Source organism: Theropithecus gelada, chromosome 9 (assembly GCF_003255815.1).
Source record: "Theropithecus gelada isolate Dixy chromosome 9, Tgel_1.0, whole genome shotgun sequence".
Lineage (NCBI taxonomy): Eukaryota > Metazoa > Chordata > Mammalia > Primates > Cercopithecidae > Theropithecus > Theropithecus gelada.
This window is the reverse complement of record NC_037677.1, coordinates 54,720,685-54,743,858: the sequence shown is the minus strand read 5'-3', so window position 1 is coordinate 54,743,858 and position 23,174 is coordinate 54,720,685. Positions and strand designations below refer to the sequence as shown.

Genomic DNA, 23,174 nt, shown 5'->3' with positions numbered 1-23,174 from the left:
CGATGGGTGCCAAGACTTCCAGCCTGCAGAGCTTTGCACATCATCTTAAGTGGTTCGGACTCAGCAGTGGAGGCCATGTGCTGTTTCAGCAGGGGTGCTAACCTCGCCTGTTCACCGCAGTACCGCCAGCACACAGTAGGTGCTCAGCAGCTGGTGTTGAATGAACGTTGGGTGAGTGATAGAACACTTTGGTACTGAAGGTGAGAATGGATCGAGGTGAGGGAGTCTGGTCACAAGGATGCAGTTTGGAGAGGTGAGGGGAGCCCAGTGGGTTCACTTTAGACAGGTTGGGTGGTGCATGCTTATACGTTTTATGCTGAGATGTTTGAGGAGTGCTTGGAATTCTGGATTAAGGCTCAGCATTGGCAGCTGGGGGGATTCCCTGCTGCTATCCCAACCCCAGCTGTGGTCACCATGAGATGAGCTGGAAGGCCCCAAGGTCCTCGGCACTGGCCCCTGCACAGGCTGGAGAGGACGACAGGGGATGGGGCTTGGTGAGGAGCCTGAGAGCCCAGTTTCTGGGGTGCCTGCACCCAGCTCAGCACCTGCTTGTTAAAACTCTGATGCCTTGGGTGATGGGGGAGAGGGGATTTGTTTAGGGGTCAGAAGCAGTACATTTGCAGCCGGTTGTGCCTCTATTTCTCCTTCCCCAAGAAAGGCTGTTACCCATCAGAGATCTTGCTGGAGGAGAGGGGGCAATGGGCACTGCCATAGCCATGCTGTCAGCATGACTGACAGTGTGTAGTCCCATGGGCCTCTGTGGCCAGCTCCGCAGGCCCCCTCCTGACCCCAACCCCCTTTCTATGGCTGAACCTCTGCTCCCAACAGCCCGTCCTGCTTCTTGGTTTCTTTTTTCTTTCCTTCTTTCTTTTTTGGAGGGGAATGGAGTCTTGCTCTGTTGCCCAGGCTGGAGGGCAGTGACACGATCTCAGATCACTGCAGCCTCCACCACCCGAGTTCAAGCAATTCTTGTGCTCAGCCTCCCGAGTAGCTGAGATTAGAGGCGCTGGCTACCATGCCTGGCTAATTTTTGTATTTTTAGTAGAGACAGCGTTTCATTATATTGGCCAGGTTAGTCTCGAACTCCTGACCTCAAGTGATCTGCCCGCCTCAGCCTCCCAAAGTGCTGTGATTACAGGTGTGAGCCATCATGCCCAGCCCCTGCTTCTTGGTTTCTGACAGGCAGAAGGCCTCTCCATGTTGACACCCCAGATTGGAAGCGGCCCAGAAAGTTTGCACGGTGGAGCTAAAATTCCTGTCCACGCCCCTTGGCAGGCTTTGGAGTATCTCACTGCCAATTGCTTAGCCCCTTGGAGGGTGGCCGTGGGTCTAATGGCATTCATTGACAGCTGTGCACGTGATGTGTACATGGGCCTCCCACTGTGGGAGCACCAGGCAGGAGGCCAGTTGTCACCCATCTGTGGGAGAGAGGTAGTCACATGTATTGGCCAAGGCTGTCCTGGGCCCAAGCAAGCTGCATTTTATGAAGGGGGAAAGGGACATTGGGTCCTAGCTGCCATTTTAATTTGAAAACTGGGGTCCTCTGTATGAAAGGGGGCATTTGGGGCCAGCTCTCTTACCAGTGGTATGTGGGGCCCACAGGACAAAGGGACAGACTGGCCATGTTGGTTGCTCAGGCAGTAGAAGGTACTCGACCCTGCCTGCAGCAGAGAGGGACTCAGGTCAGGACTGAAACTGCCCTCCCATTGCCTGGTATGCTCTGCGCACACCACACCAGGTCCTCCCATCTCTCCCACTCACCCTGGGACTGTTTTCGCCATCCTAGCAAGTGCACAGACCAAAGGCATGCAGGTCAAAGAGGCATGCAGGCCAGCCCCGCCTAATTAGAGCAGACAGGCTTCCCAGTCCAGACGTGTGAGTGACGGCCAAAATCCAGGCGCACTCAGACACCCGCCCAGCTGGTGTCACTCTGTCTGTCCTTGTGTAATCCCCTGCCTGCCTCTGTCTGTCCCCGTCAGCCCTCCTGGTTCTCTTGATAGTGCCCAGACTCCCTTTTTGGCTGCAAATTCCCAGGCGTTGTCATTAACCCACGTTTGCCTCGGAACAACTTGTGTTGGTTTGCACCATAAGGAGAACACGCACAACATCCCCCGCCCCGCGTGGGGCTGCCAGCGTGGCCTCTGTGCTCACCCACGTCAGGGGTGAGGGGTGGTGACTCCCCATCCCCCCACCACCTCTTGGTTGTAGGAAAGTGGCCTTTGTGGCTGGCTGATCCACATATCACGCCTGTTTGCAGCATGCCAGAGTGTACAGCAAGGCCCTGTCACACAGCCAACCTGCCTTTATTCCCTTTACGGAAACCACTCCACTAGGGGCAGGAGGACAAGGGCTGTCCTTGGCCGAGCAGGGGGTGGCCCATGACATTGGAGGAAAGCCCTGATTCCCCCATGGTGCCTCCGCCCCCTGCATGGCAGTCCAGCCCCCAGGAGGAGCGAGGGCTAGGAGGGGTGGGGCGGGCAGCAGGCGGCACCATCTGTGGCCGTCCTTTGTGCTGGCAGTGGAGCGATCCCTCCTTCGCTGCGATCCAGCGGGCCTCGTGCTTGGCGTGCAAATGAGTTTCCAGATGCCCAGTGTCCCCGCACAAGAGGCGGTACCTAGGGGCCTGGGAGAAGGATGGAGTGGGCTGGAGGCTCGTTTTTGTCTGTCCTGGCCTCCCTGAATAGGCTGCCTCTCCAGCTGCAGCAGATGTGTGCTGGACACCCACATAGGGGTGTTTGTTGGTTTCTGGGCAGACACACATGCTGGGGAGAGTGTCTCTTCTCTCATACTGCCCTCCTTTGAGGGTGGTGGCAAGGTGACCCCACAAAGGGGGGCAGGATACATCTTTTAAGACTTAGCTCATCCACCAGGCCCCCTCCTGGAGGGAGAAACAGGGGCCCTCTTGGGGACCACAGCCCCTGCTTGCCTTCTCGGTTGGGCATCTTTGTGTACCACACAAGCCGAGCAGATGGAGCAAGCGGCCCTGGTGACTTTTCAGGGCTTTGAGCTGACGGGAACCCTGTCCAGGATCTGGGCGGCTTGGGATGGCAGCCTGCCCAGCCATTCCCAGTCATTGTGCATATGGGCGTCTTCCACCAGTGCCTGCCGAACATGGTGGCGTAGAAGAGGCCTGAGGGGTTCCTTGAGTCTGAGGGGCTGGGGGGCTGTGAACACCTAGGATTTTGCCTTCTGAAGGCTTTCACCTCCTCCCCACCTTCTGGTCTGGTCTCAGGCTCTACCACCAGGGTGTGGGGCTAGGGGCAGGAGCACTGTCTCTGTCCCTGACGACTCTGGCTGTGGTTACTGTGAGTAGCTTTGCCTGACTGGGCCCCCGTCTACTCGTGTGTAGAATGAGGATAATAATAGCTAATGATGTTCTAGATGGTCGAGAAAAAAAAGGATGCAGAAGCACATTGTGCAGTGTCCAGATGGGAGACCCTTGAAATGTGGAGCCGGCTTTGCACCCAGCCGAGTGGCTGAGCAGTTGTGATTCAAAAGATGCCTGGTCACTCTTGCCCATCGACTACTTCCGTAACGCTCAGGTCACTCCCAGCAGGAGGAGTAGGGCATCAGCTGAGGTGTGGCCACCCTTTGTCCAGCAGTTCCACAGACCCAGCAGGCCCCCATCTGTCCCTCCCTGCAGCCTGGGAGGAAGGCAGGGCACGAGGCATTACTCCTTTTTACCTCTAAGCAAACTGAGGCCCAGAGTCTGTGGGCTCCTGGAGTCCACACCACAGCAAGATGGTGACTGAGCGCAGCGAGTTCCCCCAGCCCTCAGCTTTGTCATGTACTTCAGGAGGACAGGCCAGCTGAGACACGCTGGACAGCCCAGGCTGAGACATGCTGGCCTAGGGGGCGCTTTTAGCTCCTGTGGTCACATGGGGACAGTGAACAGTGAAAGAAAATGGCAGTTTTCCCCAGTCCCCAGTTCATGTGGGGCTCTCTCATCCCGGATGTGGATGGCTGCTCCATTCTCCTGCCTTGGGCACCCCTGGCTGCCTCCTGCTTGGCCCCCCACCACCCCGGCTACCCTTTGCTCTGGACATCCTTTGTCTTCCTAGGCGTTTGTGTCCAGTAGAACAGGGACCAACCGTGGGTGTGACCAGAAGGGGTGTCCTAGGGGGCCAGTTTCTGGGCAGGACTTTCAGGGACAGCTCTGCAGACACTCCTAGGTTATCAGCAGATTCCAAGATTTTGTTCAAACCTTGTGATTTTTGAGCCCACACATGGGGAGAAGCCACACTTTGCCTCTGATCAAATTGTGAGGGGGTGGGCTTCCCTGAGGGATCTGGGGTGGCAGGCAGCTGCTAAGCTTGCGCTGTCTCAAGGTCCATGTCAGGCCCCCTCACTCCTCCAGTTTCCTCTTGGCACCATCTCTGCCATCCTTCCCATCATTCTGACTCTCCCCGTCTTTGCTGCCTCGGACCACTACTTCCCGGACGTGGGCCATTCTGACCGTCTCTTCACAACAGAAGCTTTTGTATTCTCCTTCAAGGGTGTCAGTCCCATTTTACAGTTGAGACCACTGAGGCCTCCCAAGAAGGCTAAGTCTTCTGGTGTCACACGAATCTGGGAGCAAAACCAGCATGGATAGCACCCAGTCTGGGGAGGGTTGGGGAGGGGTCTCGGTGTGGCAGGGCGTGATGAACAAGCAGCCACTGACCATCCTGTCCTTCCTGCAGCCCTGTTGTCCTCCTGGTGCGAAGAGCTCGGCCGCCTGCTGCTGCTCCGACATCAGAAGAGCCGCCAGAGTGATCCCCCTGGGAAACTCCCCATGCAGCCCCCCCTCAGCTCCATGAGCTCCATGAAACCCACTCTGTCACACAGGTAAGTGAGTGGGTGCCATGGGGGCAGGCGCTGAGCAGACACTCCTCTGGTCTCAGATCTCCTTGCACGTGTCCCTGGGGTGGGGGCCTCTGTGCAGCCTTGAAGATGTTGCATTTTCTAAGGTGCAGTTGTTTTTTCACATCTTCATGGGTGAGCCCTGTTTCTCCCTCTTAAACACGTTGAGAGCACTGAGTTTGTCACTTTGGTGGAGGCTGTTTTTCTTCTGGTTCTAGGCTTCCGGCAGAAGGTTAGAAATTCTGAGCTCAGCACCTTCCCTCTTTCTTGACCAGGGTATTGGGCAACCCCAGAGAAACCAGAGGCTGGCAGGGGTCTCAGGAAGGCCACGGGGCTGGTGATTCCAGCCAAGATGGGGACAGAGCCAGCCCAGGCCAGCCACCCTGAAGCCAAGACTGGGCTGGGTCCACCAGAAGCCCAGGGTCACAGGCAGGCATGGGTTTGCTGGAGGCTGACAGCACCAAGGGATTGTCCAGTCTACCTGTGCCAGCCTCAGAAGGAGACGTGGCTAGGACTGGCGATTCCCCCAGTTAATTATCTTTCGAGTCCCTTGCTGAGCTGGGGATGCTCTCTGAGCGCTCTGCAGGCTGACCCTGCAACAACAGGGCCTGTCATGCTGTCTCCTCTCCCCTGTGTGTGTCCCCGCTAATGATCAGGAGGGGCATTTGCAGTCAGAGCTTGGCTCTCATTATCCAGCCTGACTGAGGGACCTGCAGCCCAGAGCACACTGCAGGCAGACCTGGGTCGCACCATCGAGGCGCTGCTGGGAGCTTGGGTGTCAGCCACGCTTTATAAATCGAATTAGAGGCTTGTTGACTTTTTGAGCTGGAAAGGACCTTAGCGCTCATCATGTCCAGTGCCCTCCCTGGGCCTGATTGCCCCTGACATGTGGTTGCCTGCCTTGGTCATAAGCCCTTTGTACCATAGCAAGCCCGCCACCACCCAAGGGCACTGCCTCCTCAGACCCTGGGTCTGGCTGCTGAGCAGCTCCAAGCTTCTCTTCTGTAGCAGTGTTCCTTAGTGCATTTACACAGGGTAATTTTTCTTTTATTATTATTATTATTTTTTTTTTTAGACAAGATCTGGTTCTGTCGCCCAGGCTATAGTGCAGCCACGCAATCCCGGCTCACTGCAACCTCCGCCCCCAGGCTCAAGTGATCCTCCCACCTCAGCCTTCCAAGTAGCTGGGACCCCAGCCATTCACCACCACCCGTGGCTAATTTTTTGAATTTTTAGTAGAGACGGCATTGCCCAGGCTGGTCTCCAACTCCTAAGCTCAAGCAGTCTGCCTGCCTCAGCCTCCCAAAGTGCTGGGATTATAGGCATGAGCTACCATGCCGGCCTGTTATTATTTTTAAAAGACAGGGTCTCACCCTGTTGGACAGGCTGGAATGCAGTGGCACTATCATAGCTCACTGCAGCTTCGACCTCCTTGGCTCAAGCGATCTCCCCACCTCAGTATCCTGAGTAGCTGGAAGCATAGCCACACGCCACTACACCTGGCTATTTCTTTTTAGTTTTGTGGAGATAGGGTCTTGCTATGTTGCCCAGGCTGGTTTCGAACTCCTGGGCTCAAACATTCCTACCACCTTGGCCTCCCAGCGTGCTATGATTACAGGCATGCACCACTGCACCTGTCTGACACAGGGTAATTTTTCAGCGTGCAGGACTTTGCAGGGCATTTAGCATCTTGGTCCCTACCCGCTCTGTTCTTTTTTTTTTTTTTTAATGCCCACCCTTGGTTAATCCCACTCCATTCTTCTGATGACTGTCTCTTCTCCTAAGCATTATCACAACAAAAGTACCCTCCCACATTTGAGGGGAGTCTTACCTTTGGTTAAGGACCGCTGCTCTAGAGAGACAAAACCTGCCTCCATCTCCCTCTGTGTACCCTTTGCTAAAAGCCACAGTTTGTCTTCATCTGAAGCAAGCCCCTGAGTACAGGCTGCAGCCGCATTTCACTTAAGCAGCATATCTCGCAGTTGCCCTCGGGAAGCTTTACCTTATTAATTCTAGCCCAGCTGTCCATCCCTCCAGAATTATCCTCCTCTCATCATCCCACGTGTCATGACCTTCCCAAGCTTGTCTCCTCCAAGTTATTTTAGTAAAGTTGTTGCTGATGGAGGGCCAGAACCCTGCAGCTCCCCACTAGGGACCAGCCTCAGACCTGCTTGACCGTGATTGTTTAGGTCACAGAGTGCCACAAATCTGGATCTCGGCCAGCCCTTTGCCAGCTGAGTTGAGCTAAGGGATGAGGTTGTTCAGTCCCGGGGTTAAACAGAGATGAGGTATTTCTGTGCTCGAGGAGCAACCTCAAGCTAGTTGGGGAAATAAGACTCATTGGGGCCACATTGGGATCTGGCAGAGCAGGGCAGGGCTAGAGTTCATTGATAGGCAGACTGGGCTTTGGGGTTCAGATGGAGGAAGATGGACAGGGCTGACTATCAGGAGGCTGCCCAGAGGATGGGAGTCTTGACCTTGAAGGACTTGGGCTGGGAGGGGTAGGTGCATATTATGAATTCAAGCTGGCTTTCCCAAGAAATGTTATGGGCCAAAGTGCCACTGGCCAGCACCCAGTGCCCTGCTACCTCCACCATCATGGCCTCAGCTCTTTGTAAGTCTAACAGAAGGACCAAGATTGCAAAGCCAGTGGTCTAAGAGCTTGAAGATCAGGCTGGCACTTACTCTTTGGGCCTTAAGTGGTCTGTGGGAGAAAGGAAAGCCTTGTGGGCTGGAAGACTCCTTGAGTACTGGTGGCTAACCAGTCAGTTCCGTGGAGCGTGGCTTCCTCGTGGGAGCACAGGGAGAGGGGCCTGCTAAACAATATCCTACACTTTGAATGGCAGAACTGGAGGGAAATCTGGGCCCAGAGTGGGAAAGTGACTTGCCCCAGAACACACAGCCAGTAAAGGGCAGAGGAAGACATTAAACAGCGCACAGGGCTCTGCTGTTTAACTAGTCCTTCAGGATCAACGAGGTGGTATCTAGTTGTTAACCTGATTTGGAGGGTCTTTTTGGAAGAGGGTCATCGGTTTTGATCCACAGCTCACCTGTTTCCCATCGTATATCCCGTCTTCCTTCTCCAAGCCCCAGGCTATTCCGAGGACACGTTGTGGTTGGGCAATTGAAAGTTACACAGTCTCTCCTTGCAACCTTTATGAATTTCACAAAGGATAAATCCCTCATTTCCAGGGAAACTGCAATGGGGTCCATCACCTCGTAAGTCCTCAATGCAATTTCCCAAACAAGAAGGAAAGAAAATGGAAAAGAAAACTGAGCGCTTTCACAATTAGCAAACTGTTTTAGTCCGTCATCCTCCATAATTTTATTGAATGACTTGGAGGCAGGAAGCTCCTTTTGCCTTTTCGTTAAGGAGACATTGAACCGGAGGCGAGCTTGGGTGCACTGGGACGGTTGAGATTCAATGCCCGCAGGTATCTGGCTGTTTGAAGGCTCTGGGTCCTTGTCTGAAGGCTCTGAGGACAAACAAATGGGAGAGGATGAGGGAGCCTGGAGCCTGGGTACTTGCAGTCCCGCCCTGCCTCAAGGGACGGCAGATGCCTAGAGGGTCCCTGGTGACTATCATATTTGGAGAGCTCGGGTGTCACAATCATGTCTGCTGCAGGCTGCAGAGCTTTGGTACTGCGGCATGAGGCTATGAGTCAGGGCCTGCGTTCTTCCACACAAATGCTGTGCCTCCCAGCAAGACCCTTGACCTCTTGGCCTCGTGGTTCCCTGCTGGTGGGGGACATGGTGCCGCATGAGCAGGATGTCAGGAAAGGGTCAGGCTGCCGTAGCCCCGCAGCCATTTCTGAGGGTGAGGGTGGTGACGAGGAATACTAATTATCCTCAGTCTGTGGACGTCTATAGGCTCACTCCGTTTTGTCCTCATCACTGGCTGCGGTGGGGCTGCCGTCTATATTCACAGATGTCCAGGATACTATACGAGAGAAGGCGGCCAGAGAGGCCTGGCAAGGTCCAGGACCAGCGCCTGGGCAAGTAGGACACCTTCCAGGTCCCTGCAGTGACCTGGACTTGAAGCCAATGAAGTCTTTCTGCCTCCTTCTTCCAGATTTTTAATGAGTGGTTAAAAAAGCCATTTGTGATTAGCACATTGTCCTTATGCAAATCAGTGTTGCAAAGGTAATTAAGGGCCTAATAAATCTTGTTTATGCTGTTAATTTGATTACAATCAAAACTCGCTAGGGCTGGGGAAGCCTCCAAGATCCAGAGGTGCAGGTGCCATCCTCCTTCTTCTAGGTACGGGATTTACGAACCCCAATGGAGAGGCTTCTGGGCAGGAGGACCCCTGGCATCCCCTGGGTATAGCAGATGGGGGAACAGGCCCTGGAGCCAGGCTGCCGGGCCTTGAGTTTCAACTGGGCCATATTCTAGCTGGGTAACTAGCCAGTTACTTACCCTCCTTGTGCCTCGGTTTCCTCCTCTGTAGAAGGGGAGTAATAGTGGCAGGAGCCTGGCACACTGGTAGCCCATGGACCGGTCCTAATTCCCCTGATCCTCAGCTGGGTGCCATCAGACTCTTAGGTGCTTATTCATGGCCAAACAAGAAAGAAGGTGTCAGTCAAAACCGGCCACGTCACACCATCTCCACAGCTGTCATTTTTAGCTCGTTTTTGCATAGCTTCACCAAAGCTCAGTTTATGTTAGGCCCTTCTTGCCCCAAGAACGTTTTACAAACAAAAAACAAGGAAAGGGGAGAATCGAAAGACCCATAAATCCCTGCACCGTCAGTTCCAGATGGCCAAGATGCAAGGGATTTTTTCCTTTCTTCCTTCCTACTGAAAAAATTTAACACCATCTAATACGCAGTTAGCTGCACAAGTTCCTCTCTAAGTTTCACCGCAGGGAGGGAAGGAAGTAGGCCCCAGTAATTGTGATGATGGAGAGCACTGTTAATGGTTCCCCTAAATTAAAGAGGGTGGGAGCTTCAGCTCCTCACTGGCTTGGCATTTCATTAGCAGTAACACTACAGCCTTGCATGGAGACGGGACCAATATGGCTGGATCAGGGAAATTAATTAGGGTCTGACAATACCCTTAATGGGAATTGGTTATTTCTCCCAAATAAAGCAGCTATTACAAGTGCAAGGGAAGAAATAACTCAGCCCTCCCCCCGCGTTCCTTCCATGAATGCGGGCGCGCAGGAGCCAGGAATCATCACTGCCTTATCCCAGGCCTTGCTCATTTTCTCACATTCAGCAAAACCTCCATCAGTGCCCGTGGAGCTGGCACAGACATGTAAACTGTCTGCTGTGACTGCAGTGCAGAGAGCTCTCTATAAAATACGTGGAAAAAGTGCTGAGGGAACAGAGGAAAGTGTCCTTGGTTCTGCTTAGGAAAGTCCTTAAAGGGAGTATGCAGGCTGGGCTTTGAAGTACGGATAGAAGTTTGCTGGCTGGAGAAGGGAAGGCAGAAGAAAAATGAAGAAAGTCTTACAGGCTTGAGAAACACATTTTTTTCTAGTTGACAGGCAGGAATGAAAACGACTCCTCCCTTTGGTAGCATATTTGAAAAATTCCTAAGTCAGCTTCATAGTATCCTGAAGTAAACAGGGGTAGCTATACTATGGCTGGTTGGAGGACTGGAGAGAAAGGTGTAAGTGCAGTTGAGCAGGGTCTTTCTACCAGGTTCTGTGCTAAACTTTACTTTTTTCTCATGTTTTTTAGGAAAGTGTTAGTCCCACTTTACAGATGAGAAAGTTGAAGCTGACTGGAAGTAACATGTCCAAGGCCACAGAAAGCTTCAGTGGCAGAGCCAGGGTTTGACCCCAAAGACTCTTAACTCCAGAGCCCACAAAGGGAACCTCTCTTTTGCTGGGCTTCCCTCTGTCGGTTGAATATTAACCTCAAAAAGGGGTCCCTGAATCTTTGCCAACGTGGCCAGTCCAAGCTAAAGCAGATGATTTAGTGTATAAAGAAGTTCTTTGCTGGAAGACTATTTGGATTTTCTCTGCAGCTGGCCTTTGAGGCCCTTCTTTACATCTCCCCTGTCCCTTCATGCTAGGCGACTTCCCCAAGAACCCCCAGGAAGATGCAGCCCTTCTTGGAATTCTTGTGGCTTCTAGGTGGCCTCTACCGTGTGCTCCCTTGCCTCATGGCCATCTCTGGACAGGGAGCGCTGCCTTGCTGGATCCTAAGTTCTTAAGACGGTGATGAGCCTGATATGGTCTGCTGACCTGGCGGCCTCACCCTTGACGGGCTCTGCTATCTCTGTGAGCTCCAGCTTCTAAGATGGGCACCTGTTGGGCCCACTTAATGGGGCACTGGATGAGTTCTTAGGTGAAGGCCACTTCACAAAATTCCTTGCATCTAGAAGTCACTCAGTAAATCAGAACAACAGTAACAGCGGCAGCCAGCAGTTTCAGGGTGTCCGAGGTGTGCAGGACTCTGGGCCTCATACGTGTTAGGCACTTACACTTAACCCTCATGGCAGCCTTCGAAGGGAGGGGCTGAATCAGCCCCATTTCACAGATGAGGTTGCTGAGGCATACAGAGAGTGAGCAGTGGGTTCATCGCTTCCCTCTGTGTCCTTCTCTCACTTCCTGGGCCTCAGTGGCCATGTGGCCACAGGCACACTGTGAAGGTGGTCAGTGGTCAGGCTTAACGAAATGGACATATTCATTTTCAGCATCCCTCCAAGGGTGAATGCAGAGAGGTGGTTTCTCCCTGGCGCATTTTTTTGTTTAGCAAAGGCTTCCTGAGCCCTATTGGTGTGTGAAGACATCATGCTGGGCCCAGGGAGCCCAAGAAATCAGTGACAGCTCCTGAGGCAGAAGGGAGAAGGCAGAGGGTTCTCACTCCTGCCAGGAATGCGAAGAGCCAGTGGAGTTCAGTACCTTGTGCAAGGGCTTCCCGGAGGAGGTGGCCTTTGGAAGAGCCTGGAAAGGATGAATGGCATTTTCAAGGTGGGATGGAACTTGCCAGCCTGAGAAGAGGCACAGAGGCCCCAGTATTAGGGAGCACTTGGCACGCTGAACCGTTGCTGCTGACATTGCAAGTGGCTTCTGGCCTTGGTGCTTCTGTGGGTGAAGCAGGATTGTTGGGGCAGTTTTGGCTGGACAGGACTGTGGCTGGGAGCAGCTTGTGGTGGGATACCAGGCAGGCCATGCTGGATTAGGGTTGTACAGAGTGGGGCAGAATTATTAAAAAATGCCAAGCACCTGTGACCGGGCCAAGCATGTCTGCAGGTTAAGTTGCTTGTTGGAGAGAAGAAGGGCTCTCAGGCACCCTCCAGACCCTCCTCGCATCCCAGCCAGGCCCTGCCTTTCTGATAGCAGCCCAGGAGTCTGGTTGGTCCTTCATCCTTGGGCACAGGGACCAGGCATTCCCCCAGTGGTGGTATCTTGAGTCCAGGCAGTGGCGTCACATCAGCAGGGCTGCTGGGGGGGGGGCCTGCGGGGGCGAGAGCCTTCTCTGCGACAGCAGGAGCCCGTCTCCCCCAGAATGAGATGAGTCACAGTCCCGTCGGTGCGGCTGCCACTTCTGCTTCTGCAGCAGGTGTGTGTGGAGGCAAGCTAGTCCTGAGACCGCCCCACACGCTGTGCCTGTCTCTTCCCCAGTGCACGGGCAGCATGCCAGCAGGGCCTCGCATGTATGCACGTACGTGTCCTCCATACGCCTGCGTGCATCTTTGCTCTGGGGCAGCAAACCTTCCAGACAGGCAGTGGGATGCCCAGTTTGGGAACGTTGGTTAGCTTTGCTTCTCACCAAGTTTGGGGCAGAGGGGACGAAACAGGAAGGAGCTGGTTTCCGCCCACAAGGCTCACCCACGGAGCTGCAGGGCAGTTGGGAGCTTGTTCATGGGCCTGTGTAGTGTCCTGGGCTGAGGTGGTAAGGCAGCGGTTGCCCACTCCCTGGCCTCAGGCAGGGCCCTGCCGGCCCCTGGGGGTTCCCACAGGGGTTCACTTCCTGAGCCTGGCCAGGCATGTTCTCAAAGGACAGCAACCTGGGTCTGAAGGCCATCAGCCTGGAGGGTTGGTGGGGACTCGTGGGGCACAAGTTCTGGGGAGAGAAGCCACTCAAGCTTGGGTTTTGTTCAGTTGCGGGGGACCCTCTGGTCATCCAGCACACCTAGGACATGGGCCTTGAGAGCAGCAGGTGCCCAGGGGATCTCCTCTTCGTTTTGTACAAGCATAACCTGTAGATCCTCCCTGTGAGATTCTGGTGTGCCAGTTCTGGAACCAGGTGGTGCTCCGGGTCCCCAGTGACCTTCCTGGGAGACAGAGGCTGTTCCAGCCCAGCCTCCCTGAGGAGCAGGTTCACTGCTGCTTTCCAGTGTTTCTCTGCCCTGCTCACTCCCTCTGGGCTCCCAGTCTCCAGTCCGCCACCTGGAGAGCAGAGTCTGTCACCGTCTGTCACCTTTGGCATCTGGATCTCCAATGAGCCACCACTCCTCATCGTGCCTGGCCAACTGAGCGCCTCTACTCCAAATGCGAGTCCTGCAGTTTCCTCAGAAATCACAAGCAGCGCTCAGTTGGGCAAGCCCTCTGACTGCATTCTCCTCTTTGAGCCACATCAGACTTAGGCTGCCAAACCTGTGTTCAAGCTTATTTGACCAAGATCCACGATAAATACACATACGACACCTTGATCCAAGGTGCACATGTATTTGTGTATAAAACCAAGACGGAAGCTCAAGGACTAATATTCATCTTTATTGTGTGCTCACACTCAATCACTTTCTAGTTGATTCTTTTTTCTCCCCTGTTGGTTGGATGTCATCACCTGCTTAGATTCCGTGACCCACAGTTGGAAAACACAGAGTAGAGTGGAGGTATCATCTGATGCCCATTTTACAGATGAGGAGATTGAGTGCAGAAACTTGCACCAGGGTCCTAAGCCCAAAAGTCTATGCTGTCACAGAGCTGTTCTAGAGGCAGACAGACAGTAATCAAATAAATATATAATTAGGACAGTGGTGGAGTGCCATGACAGAAAGTCCAGTACCAGGGTGAGGGGGCAGGCAGTGTTGGGTAGGAGTTGCTCTTTTATACCAGGAGGGCAGGGGAGGCCCCTCCAGCGATCTCAGACAGGAAGAAAGCGAGGGGCTGGCCAGGCTGAGAGATCTGGGGGAGAAGATATCCAGGCAGGGGAGGGGCAAGTATGAGCAGACAGTGGCGTGGTCCTGCCCTCCAGGCTGGTCACCTCTGCAGGAGCCCGTCTGACTTGACCAGCATTGCCAAGAGCTCAGCTGGGCAAGGCGCAGAGCACGAGACTTGGCTGCCCTGATCTCTACTGCCTGTAAGTCATGCAGCCCTCTGCCTCCCTCTGGGAAGTCCTCACGTCTGGGCTAGGCTCCTTGCATCCCCAGAGGTGCCTCCCCAACACCTCCATCCCCAGTTGCCCTGGCTGCTAGGGTTGGACTGGCCCCTCAGCTAGGGTACAAGTCTCCCAGGTATGACTGAGAACCTTTGCCATCTGCTGTCACCTGTGACTAAGACAGACACAAGCCACATTGCCCATCCCTTCTCCCAATTTCCTTCCCCTAACACACACACACACACACATACACCCCCTGTGTGCCCTGGGTAGAGGCAGTGTCACAGCTGTGGGCACTTTGCTTTTCTGCTCCTCCTGGTTCCACATCTAGAATTTTGTGACTTGGTGAGAGGGTGGTGCCAGAGAGCCAGTGCTGGCTCTCGTGGGAGAGGCAGCTTCATCCCCAGACTCCTGGGGGCTGGCACCCTGGCAGGTCTTCATGCCCTGCCCTTTGCTGGGATCTGCTGACCTCACTCTTGTGCACCCAAGTGGTTGGTAGGAAGCATCACTGGACACTCACCGTAGGCCTGAGCACAAGAGGTAGGGCTGAAGGCTAACTCCTTGCTTCTGATGTCTGAGAGCTCCTTGGGGAGATGTCCACAAATGTGGGTACTGCTGGACCTGGTGAGGGGAGCAGGGGAAATACGGTCCTGGTTGGTAAAGAGGAGGCAGTGTTTACGGGAAGGGGCAGCTCCACAAGAGGACAGAGCCAAAGCGGGGTGAGGGAATGGTGGGGTCTGCCAGAGGAGTAAGTCATTCTTAAGTGTGAGTTTGGACTCTGCCTTATAAACGCCAGAGGCCACCAAAGGTCTTTAATTGTGCTGGGCATCTTAGGTGTTTGAGGGAGATTAGCTCGGGAGGGATGTACACGAGAGATCAGGGAGCGGGCAGGAGAGGGGGTGCAGCAGGTAGGCCTGTACCCATGTTGCTGGGGGTTGGGAAGGAAGGGTGCTGGAAGAATGCCTGCATTCCCATGACCCAGGCAGCCAGGCTGCTGTGAAGGGCTGGGAGGCAGAGGGAAGGGCTGACACCCTCAGACTCGGACCCTTCCAGCCTGCACTGAGAGGGACCGAGCAGTTCCAAGGGTAAGGTGGTTTTGGAGAGCCCAAGCTCTTCCTAAAGGGCCACATGGAGTCAGAGCCCCAGTGAAGGAGGAGCTCAGATTGGGCCTCAGGTCACACCACTTCATCGGTTGCATGACCTGTGGACTCAGGGCTACGGGGAGACCCACAGCCATGGAAGTAGCTCTCTGCAGTGATCCGGGGAACGGTGGCCACTTCTGAACAGCCTGTCACCATGCAGGGCATGTTGTTGTGCACTGGGCACTGAGACGGGCCTGGGGGTCCAGTATTGACTCAGATGGGGGTTACCTAGCACTGGCTGGGAGCTGCGGTCACTTGTTGGGGTGATGGGCATGGCCTGTCTTGAGTCTGTGCCTGCCAGGCCCTGAGGATCTCCCTCTGTCTCCCTCTGCAGTGATGGGTCGTTCCCCTATGACTCTGTCCCTTGGCAGCAGAACACCAACCAGCCTCCCGGCTCCCTCTCCGTGGTCACCACGGTTTGGGGAGTGACCAACACATCCCAGAGCCAGGTAAGAGCCTATACTGCCCTCAGCCACAGCTCCTTCTAGGTGGGAGTGTCCCTTGACCCCTGGAGCCATACCAACCCTCTTCGCCCTCCCAGGCCCTGCCCTGCTGGGAAGACCGGCTTCCAGGGCACACCCAGCTGTGGACACGTCTCCACCCCTGGCAGGCTCTGTACCCACCTCAGGAGGGCAGCCTCTATGGACTGTCCCCATCCTAAGGCCTTTCTGGGGGAATGGCATTCATCATACGGACAGCAAGGGGTTCTTCCCTAGCCCATTTGCCCTGGTAAACAGGAGAACGTCTGTGTTATTGGCCTCAGGGCTCCAAGGTCTGAGGTCTCTGACCCTGAATGTGTGGCCTGAGTTAGATTTCATCAAAATATTGTGCCTTGGACTTCTGACAACTCCCTACCCCCCATTGCCCTAGTCAAACCCGCCTCCCTCTCATTCCTTCCTTTCTTCCACTCCTCCTCTGCCCAGTCAGGGGGTCTCCCACCTGTCTGACCTCTGCTAGACTTAGCTGTGGCTACATAGAAGGCTCAGGGCTGCTTGTCACCCTGGAGGGAGCCACTGGGCTGACCTGTTGTTGCCTGCTCCTGCTGCCCTCCAGAGCTAGCAGAATGGATTCCTCTTGGCCCTCACAGAGCAGCAGCCAGGGGCCTCGGGGCCCCTGTGTGACGAGACACTGGCATCCAGGCTTGTTTGTGGGGCAGTAGGCTGCATGGCCAGGGCTCTCCCCACTGGCCTCTGGCGCAGGAGCAGCCTCTCCTCCCTTCACGGGACTGCCCAGCCCCTGGGGACCACTTGAGCTGGCTTTGTGGGGCTTGGTCATGCCCTCAGCTTGTTCCATCACAAGGCTGACCTTCTCATTCCCCGTGCCACCTGCCGCCCAGGCCCACTGTTATCACCAGTACACTCGGAGTAGTTCATCCACCCTCCATTTTTCTCCTCCTCCCTGTTGTCCTGCCTCCACTTTGTTCTTTCTCCCTTTCCCCTCTTCATTTATCCCCCTTCCTCTCCACGCTACCTGGGGTAGCACCTTAGGTGACAACCACTTTCTCTGCCCACAGGTCCTTGGGAACCCTATGGCCAATGCCAACAACCCCATGAATCCAGGCGGCAACCCCATGGCGTCGGGCATGACCACCAGCAACCCCGGCCTCAACTCCCCGCAGTTTGCGGGGCAGCAGCAGCAGTTCTCAGCCAAGGCTGGCCCCGCTCAGCCCTACATCCAGCAGAGCATGTATGGCCGGCCCAACTACCCCGGCAGTGGGGGCTTTGGGGCCAGGTGAGCAGGGTTGACCTGTGGCAGAAGCCATGGACCCCGCCCCTCTCCCTCGTTTCAACGGGGAGGGTCCCACTTAAATCCCAGCTCCACGCTTTCTGCCCTGAGAAGTTACCCTCTGTTGTCCCAAGAGTTGAAGGGGCTCAGTCATCCCTGGCTCACAGGGCTGGCCCACAGATAAGGCGCTGCAGCAGCTGGGCTATGTTCTGACAGTCATCAGGCTTGTGGAAATAGAAGGGTGACATTCCTCAAAACCTCAAAACAACCCTTCTCTGAATTGTGTCTTTAATAAATAGGAAGGTATTGAGAAAATCTGGATTGGGAAAGTTGAAGAGCAGGTATAGATGGGGTCCAGTTGCCCAAAGACAGTGAAACAGTCTGGGAAAATCTGCTTTGCCTTGCTGATTGGTGAAAGCAGAATTATGCAGACTGCGAGTCCCTTGGCTCAGGAGAAAGGGGCAAGGACTCGCAGGATTTGGAGCTCTGGGGAAGGGTGTGAGGCGAGCAGAGGCGCCCATTCTCCTCTTTCCGCCCCGCCCTGCCTAATACCCCCACCTTGGCCTCAACCCTTGCCAGCCCTGGCTGGGTTTCTGACCTGGGGTTGGCACAGTAGTATGACCTGATGGTTAAGCACAGGGATCAGAAACACCTGTAGCCGCAGCCACAGCTCTGCCATCAATGCTGGAGGGCCTTGGGCAAGTTGCTCAGGTTCTCTGAGACTCAGTGTCCTTCAGAAGATGGGCTCACCGGGGCCCGACAGCATGCAGTGAGGGTGCAGGCACCCCTGAGGGCTCCAGGAGCACAGCAGTGTGGTCATTGCCAAGTGGCACAAATGAATGGCTGCCAATCCCAAGAGGCCCTCTAGGTTCTGAGTACAGCTCCATCCTCTCCCTCCCAGCCCACAGCTTGCTCTTGGTTCCCTTCAGATGCAGGCAGTACCTAAGTCTTCCACCCTTCTCTCCCTGCAGTTACCCTGGGGGTCCTAACGCCCCCGCAGGCATGGGCATCCCTCCGCACACCAGGCCGCCTGCTGACTTCACTCAGCCCGCGGCAGCCGCTGCAGCAGCGGCAGTGGCGGCAGCAGCAGCCACAGCTACGGCCACAGCCACGGCCACTGTGGCAGCCCTGCAGGAGACACAGAACAAGGATATAAACCAGTATGGACCGGTAAGGGTTCCCAGTAATCTCGCCCAGCCAGCCAAGCAGACAGCCCTGGGAAAGCAGAGTTGGAGTGTCAGTGCTTATGGGGCCATGTGTGCTGGGGGAGCTGACTGCATTGGGGTGGATTTGGGCTTCCATGGAAGCATGTGGAGGTCTGTGTTTAGAATGGGGCGTGTCCGTGTGCTTGGGTGTGGTGGGGTATCTGGGTGCTGGTGTTTGTGTGTTGGTGGCTCGTGTACTACTGCATATGGAGAAAAGGTTCCACATTGCTCTCTGGGCCCCCTACTCAGCAAAGAGTGGGCTCGATGTCTAAAAACAGTCTTGTGACCGATCTGTCTCCTGGATTGCCTCTGAGACCAGTGCCCTCCTAGTCACCCTATCCATGGGTCTGCGCAGGCCCCAGTGCTGCTCCCTGACCTTCCGAAGGGTGGGTTGGGGGATGAGGAGAGGAGGAGCCCCCATAGGAATGCAGAACAGGAGGCGAGGAGGTGGAGACTGCAGGGCAGTGGGGGCAGAAGTAGAAGCTGGGCTGAGGCCGACTTTGTGGATGGAGGGTGTGCCTTCATTGGCCCAGGGCCAAGGGCAGGGCCAGGGCTTCCAGGAAAGGGGCTGCAGTCTCACTCGGGCTCCTGCCTCCACCCTCATCTACCTCCACCCTCCCATGCCCCTCCCCTGTCCCTGCACCCTTTCCTGGTTTTCTGCCTGCCTCCCTCCCTGGAAATGCTGCCTGTGCATTGGAGTGACCGCCCCACCCCACCCCACCCTATCCCCTAACACCCCAGAGCTGCATCTCTCCTGTGCGTCTGCAGAGGGCAGCAGTGAGCCTGGGTGGATCCTGCTCCCCCTGGGGCCTGGTTGGTCACCGGTCACTGCCGCACAGGACAGTCGGTGCCCCCTCCCCACCCCTCCACCTCCCCAACCCTTCCCTCCCTGCACTTTCAATGCATGTGGCATTTTATTCTTTTTTTTTTTTTCTTCTCCCGTTGAAGGTCTGTTCCTCTTTCCAGATGGGTCCCACCCAGGCGTATAACAGCCAATTCATGAACCAGCCCGGGCCACGGGGGCCTGCCTCCATGGGGGGCAGCATGAACCCCGCGAGCATGGCGGCTGGCATGACGCCCTCGGGGATGAGCGGCCCTCCCATGGGCATGAACCAGCCCCGGCCGCCCGGCATCAGCCCCTTTGGCACGCACGGGCAGCGGATGCCCCAGCAGACCTACCCGGGCCCCCGGCCCCAGTCCCTTCCTATTCAGAACATAAAGAGGCCATACCCTGGAGAGGTGAGTGCAGCAGTGGGAGGCTGGGAAGTGGGAGCTGGGACACCTGGGCTTGAAGATGTGGGCCGTGGGTATGGCCTTGGAAGGGGTGTGTCTTGGACTCGAGCACACTCAGACAAAGAGGCAGGGGCTTAGCGGTCAGGTGCTTCTGGGTTTGAGACCTGGTTCTACTGTTTCCCAACTGGCAGACCTCAAGCCAGTCACCCTGCCTTCTAGGGCTGCTTGAGGGACTTGAGGAGATGTCCGTGAAGTGCTTGGCCCTAGGCTGGCCTATGCCACCGCTCAGCAAGCAGCAGTTCCTCTTACTGTAGTGACTCTTGTCTTGGCTCAGCCACTAACTGGGTGACCTGGGTTTAGTTCCTCCTGCCCACATGAAGACTTTCCCAACTCCTCTCCAAGAAAGAGAGCTGAGACAAAATGCTTCCAGTCTATAAGGGCTGACCCATCGGGGAAGTGGCTGGAAGGCAGGCAGCTGTTTCCAGTCTATAAGGACTGACCCATCGGGGAAGTGGCTGGAAGGCAGGCAGCTGTTTCCAGTCTGTAAGGGCTGACCCGTCAGGGAAGTGACTGGAAGGCAGGCAGCTGTTTCCGGTCTATAAGGACTGACCCATCGGGGAAGTGGCTGGAAGGCAGGCAGCTGTTTCCAGTCTGTAAGGACTGACCCGTCAGGGAAGTGACTGGAAGGCAGGCAGCTGTTTCCCGTCTATAAGGACTGACCCATCAGGGAAGCGACTGGAAGGCAGGCAGCGTGTTTCTTAGCTCTTGTTTCCATCCACACTTGGTCACTGTATAGGAAGTGGCACTGCCTCTTGGGCTGCACAGCCAGCTCAGCCAAGGTGTTGGGGAAGATTTAGGGAAGTAAAATCCATACCTCCTGCCCTCTGGGAAGTGAGATTTTAGCAGGAAAGAAAAGTTTTGAGCTGAGACTCACCAGGGAATGAAGCGTAGCAGACTGCACAGAACTCAATGTGAGTCAGAGAAGGCAGGCTTCCTGGAGAGGGTGTCACAAGTGAACCCTCAGAAAACGATGCTGGCCAGAGAAAGACCATTGGCTCCTGGGTCCTGAGTTTGGGGGAGCCTCAAGCTATTGGCACCTCTCCTGGCACACAGCCCCCATGCGGTTTCTAGGCCTTTTCTCAGCCACCCTGTGCCCAAAATCCCAGTGTCCCACTGGCTGTGCTGGGGTGCATCTGTTAGCTGACAGCAAAGCAGGCAATCTCGGACAAGGCTTCAGCGGAATTCCTGGTCATTGGTGTCACCCCTGCACCTGCACCAGTGTCATGCTCATGGCTTTTGCCTGCCTAAAGAGAGCACACCAAAGGCTCTCCGTGTTTTTACTAAATTAATCATCCTTTTCATAGAATGCTGCTGCTACCCAGCTCCAGCACTGGGTGATCACAGCCTGTGTGGCCCGATCCTGTCTGGGAAGACTGGCCTGCCTTCCCCTTGCCATGGCTTGCTCACACAGTATTTGAATTGTTGGAACCTTAGGACAGGGGTTGGGTCATCTGGTCCCACAGAGGACTCTCTTCTCTAGCTTGGTGGGCAGGTAGGCAGCAGGTAGGCACCAGCTACGTCTTCCGCACCTCCTGTGGTCGGTGCCTTACTGTCACCCAGAGCAGCCACCGTGTTACAACAACATGAGTTGCAGATTCTTCCACACTGACACTCTCTGACATTTATCCCCAAGTCCATCATTCATTTGTTGAGTAAGCATTGTGGGCATTTTGTTAGGCACTGGGGCACAGCCACCAGCAGGACCTCTAGGCAAGAGAGCCACTCAGATGGGGAAGAAGAAACCACTGACTCACAGGATGTCATGTGGCCCTGAGGGTCACCTGATTTTCCAGACAGGGAAGGTGGCTAGAGGGTGGTGCTCTCTCTTCTCTAAATTGCCTCTCCTGGGAGAAGTTGTCTTGTTCCTTCACCAACCTGGCTCTCCCACCTCCTGCACAGGTGGCAGGTTGTCGATGGTCCAGAACTGAACACTAGGTGTGTGTTCTGCTCCAAGGGGAGTACGAGGACAATGCCACCCAGGTTCCTCCTCAGAATGCAGGGGCACAGGGGGTTCCTTTCTGGAAGTTCATCCTATTGACTGTGTTCTCCTGTCACATTGGGGTACCCATTGGGGATCACAGCCCTAACCCAGGCACCAGGAGAGACGCAAAGGCCAGGGGAGTTAGAATCAGGCCCCTCATAATGGTGTGAGCAAGAGGCTCTGAAAGTGTCCCTGGAGTTCAGGGGGCGCATGTGCTCCAGGAAGAACGGCCTCAAGGGAAGGTGGCCTGTGAGCTGGACAGGCAGAACAAAATGCCTCTGGATGTCAGGACGAGAACGGGCTCAAGCATCATCTGGTTTTGTGGGTGGGAAACAGCAGGAGCAAATGAGAAGAGGTGGGCCCCGTCCCGGTATTCAGGTGACCTGGCTATGTGACATTGGCAACATTGAACGTGTTTCCCCTCTCCTTTCTCTCCCACCACAGCCCAACTATGGAAACCAGCAATATGGACCAAACAGCCAGTTCCCCACCCAGCCAGGCCAGTACCCAACCCCGAACCCCCCGAGGCCACTCACCTCCCCCAACTACCCGGGACAGAGGATGCCCAGCCAGCCGAGCTCCGGGCAGTACCCGCCCCCAACGGTCAACATGGGGCAGTATTACAAGGTCAGTCCCAGCCTCGCCACCACCCACGGGGCCCCTTCCCTACTAACCACCTCAGACCCCTAACTCCACCGGGATCACTCTGACCCTGCGTGTGTTAGCCCCAAGGACAGCAAGGCGTGGGTGATTTCTGAATGTCCCCATGTGTTCAGGGCGAAGTTCGGTGGCCAGAATGTCAGAGTGGCTTTTCTCAGTTCCTATTCTCACTGGTCTTGGATGATGGGTTTTTTTTTTTTTTCTCCTTTTCTTATTCATGGCACTCACAAAATAATAAAGGAAATATATTTTATTTAAAAAAAAAGCACACGCCCTGTATCTATTCACATTTCATTCTAAACTTTGTCTCTCTATGTGCAGGTGGGCACTAACATGTTATAAAATTGTTATTACAGCTGTACCTTTGAATCTGTACCTTTGACTTAACGTGAAATAATAAGAATGATACTGCTGCCAGAGCCCCTGGGGTTTTTACTTTTAGTGGCTGCCTAATATTCTGCTGAGATCACCATATCATATTTTATTATTCCCTCTGTTAGGTATTGGGGTTGCTTCTGATGTTTCACTTTAGAAATAATACTGTGGCCGGGCGCGGTGGCTCAAGCCTGTAATCCCAGCACTTTGGGAGGCCGAGGCGGGCGGATCACGAGGTCAGGAGATCGAGACCATCCTGGCTAACACGGTGAAACCCCGTCTCTACTAAAAATACAAAAAACTAGCCGGGCGAGGTGGCGGGCGCCTGTAGTCCCAGCTACTCGGGAGGCTGAGGCGGGAGAATGGCGGGAACCCGGGAGGCGGAGCTTGCAGTGAGCTGAGATCCGGCCACTGCACTCCAGCCTGGGAGACACAGCGAGACTCCATCTCAAAAAAAAAAAAAAAAAAAAAAAAAAAAAAAAAAAAAAAAAAAAAAAGAAATAATACTGTGATGAGGATCTTTAGGCATATAGCCTTTCCTTTCCTTAGGATTATTATAAAATATGTTCTTGGGAGTAAAGAAGACACTTTACTGTTTTACATTTATTTGCCAAAAATCATGCTAATTTATTATGGCCATCCACTGAACAGGTTTACCATTTTGCTCCAACTTC

General features: G+C 54.9%; 1 protein-coding gene across 5 annotated transcripts in view; it reads left to right on the top strand.

Moving 5' to 3' along the window:
• Positions 1-23,174, top strand: part of ZMIZ1 (zinc finger MIZ-type containing 1) — a 245,127-nt gene that overhangs the window by 203,068 nt on the left and 18,885 nt on the right. For 3 of the 5 annotated variants that reach the window (XM_025396308.1, XM_025396306.1, XM_025396304.1), the window contains exons 7-12: positions 4,683-4,827; positions 15,596-15,710; positions 16,775-16,992; positions 17,958-18,156; positions 19,140-19,430; positions 21,910-22,092. In XM_025396308.1, the coding sequence (XP_025252093.1) occupies positions 4,683-4,827; positions 15,596-15,710; positions 16,775-16,992; positions 17,958-18,156; positions 19,140-19,430; positions 21,910-22,092 (1,151 nt within the window). The remainder of the gene's footprint in view (positions 1-4,682; positions 4,828-15,595; positions 15,711-16,774; positions 16,993-17,957; positions 18,157-19,139; positions 19,431-21,909; positions 22,093-23,174) is intronic. The other 2 variants (XM_025396307.1, XM_025396305.1) reach the window with 1 other exon arrangement.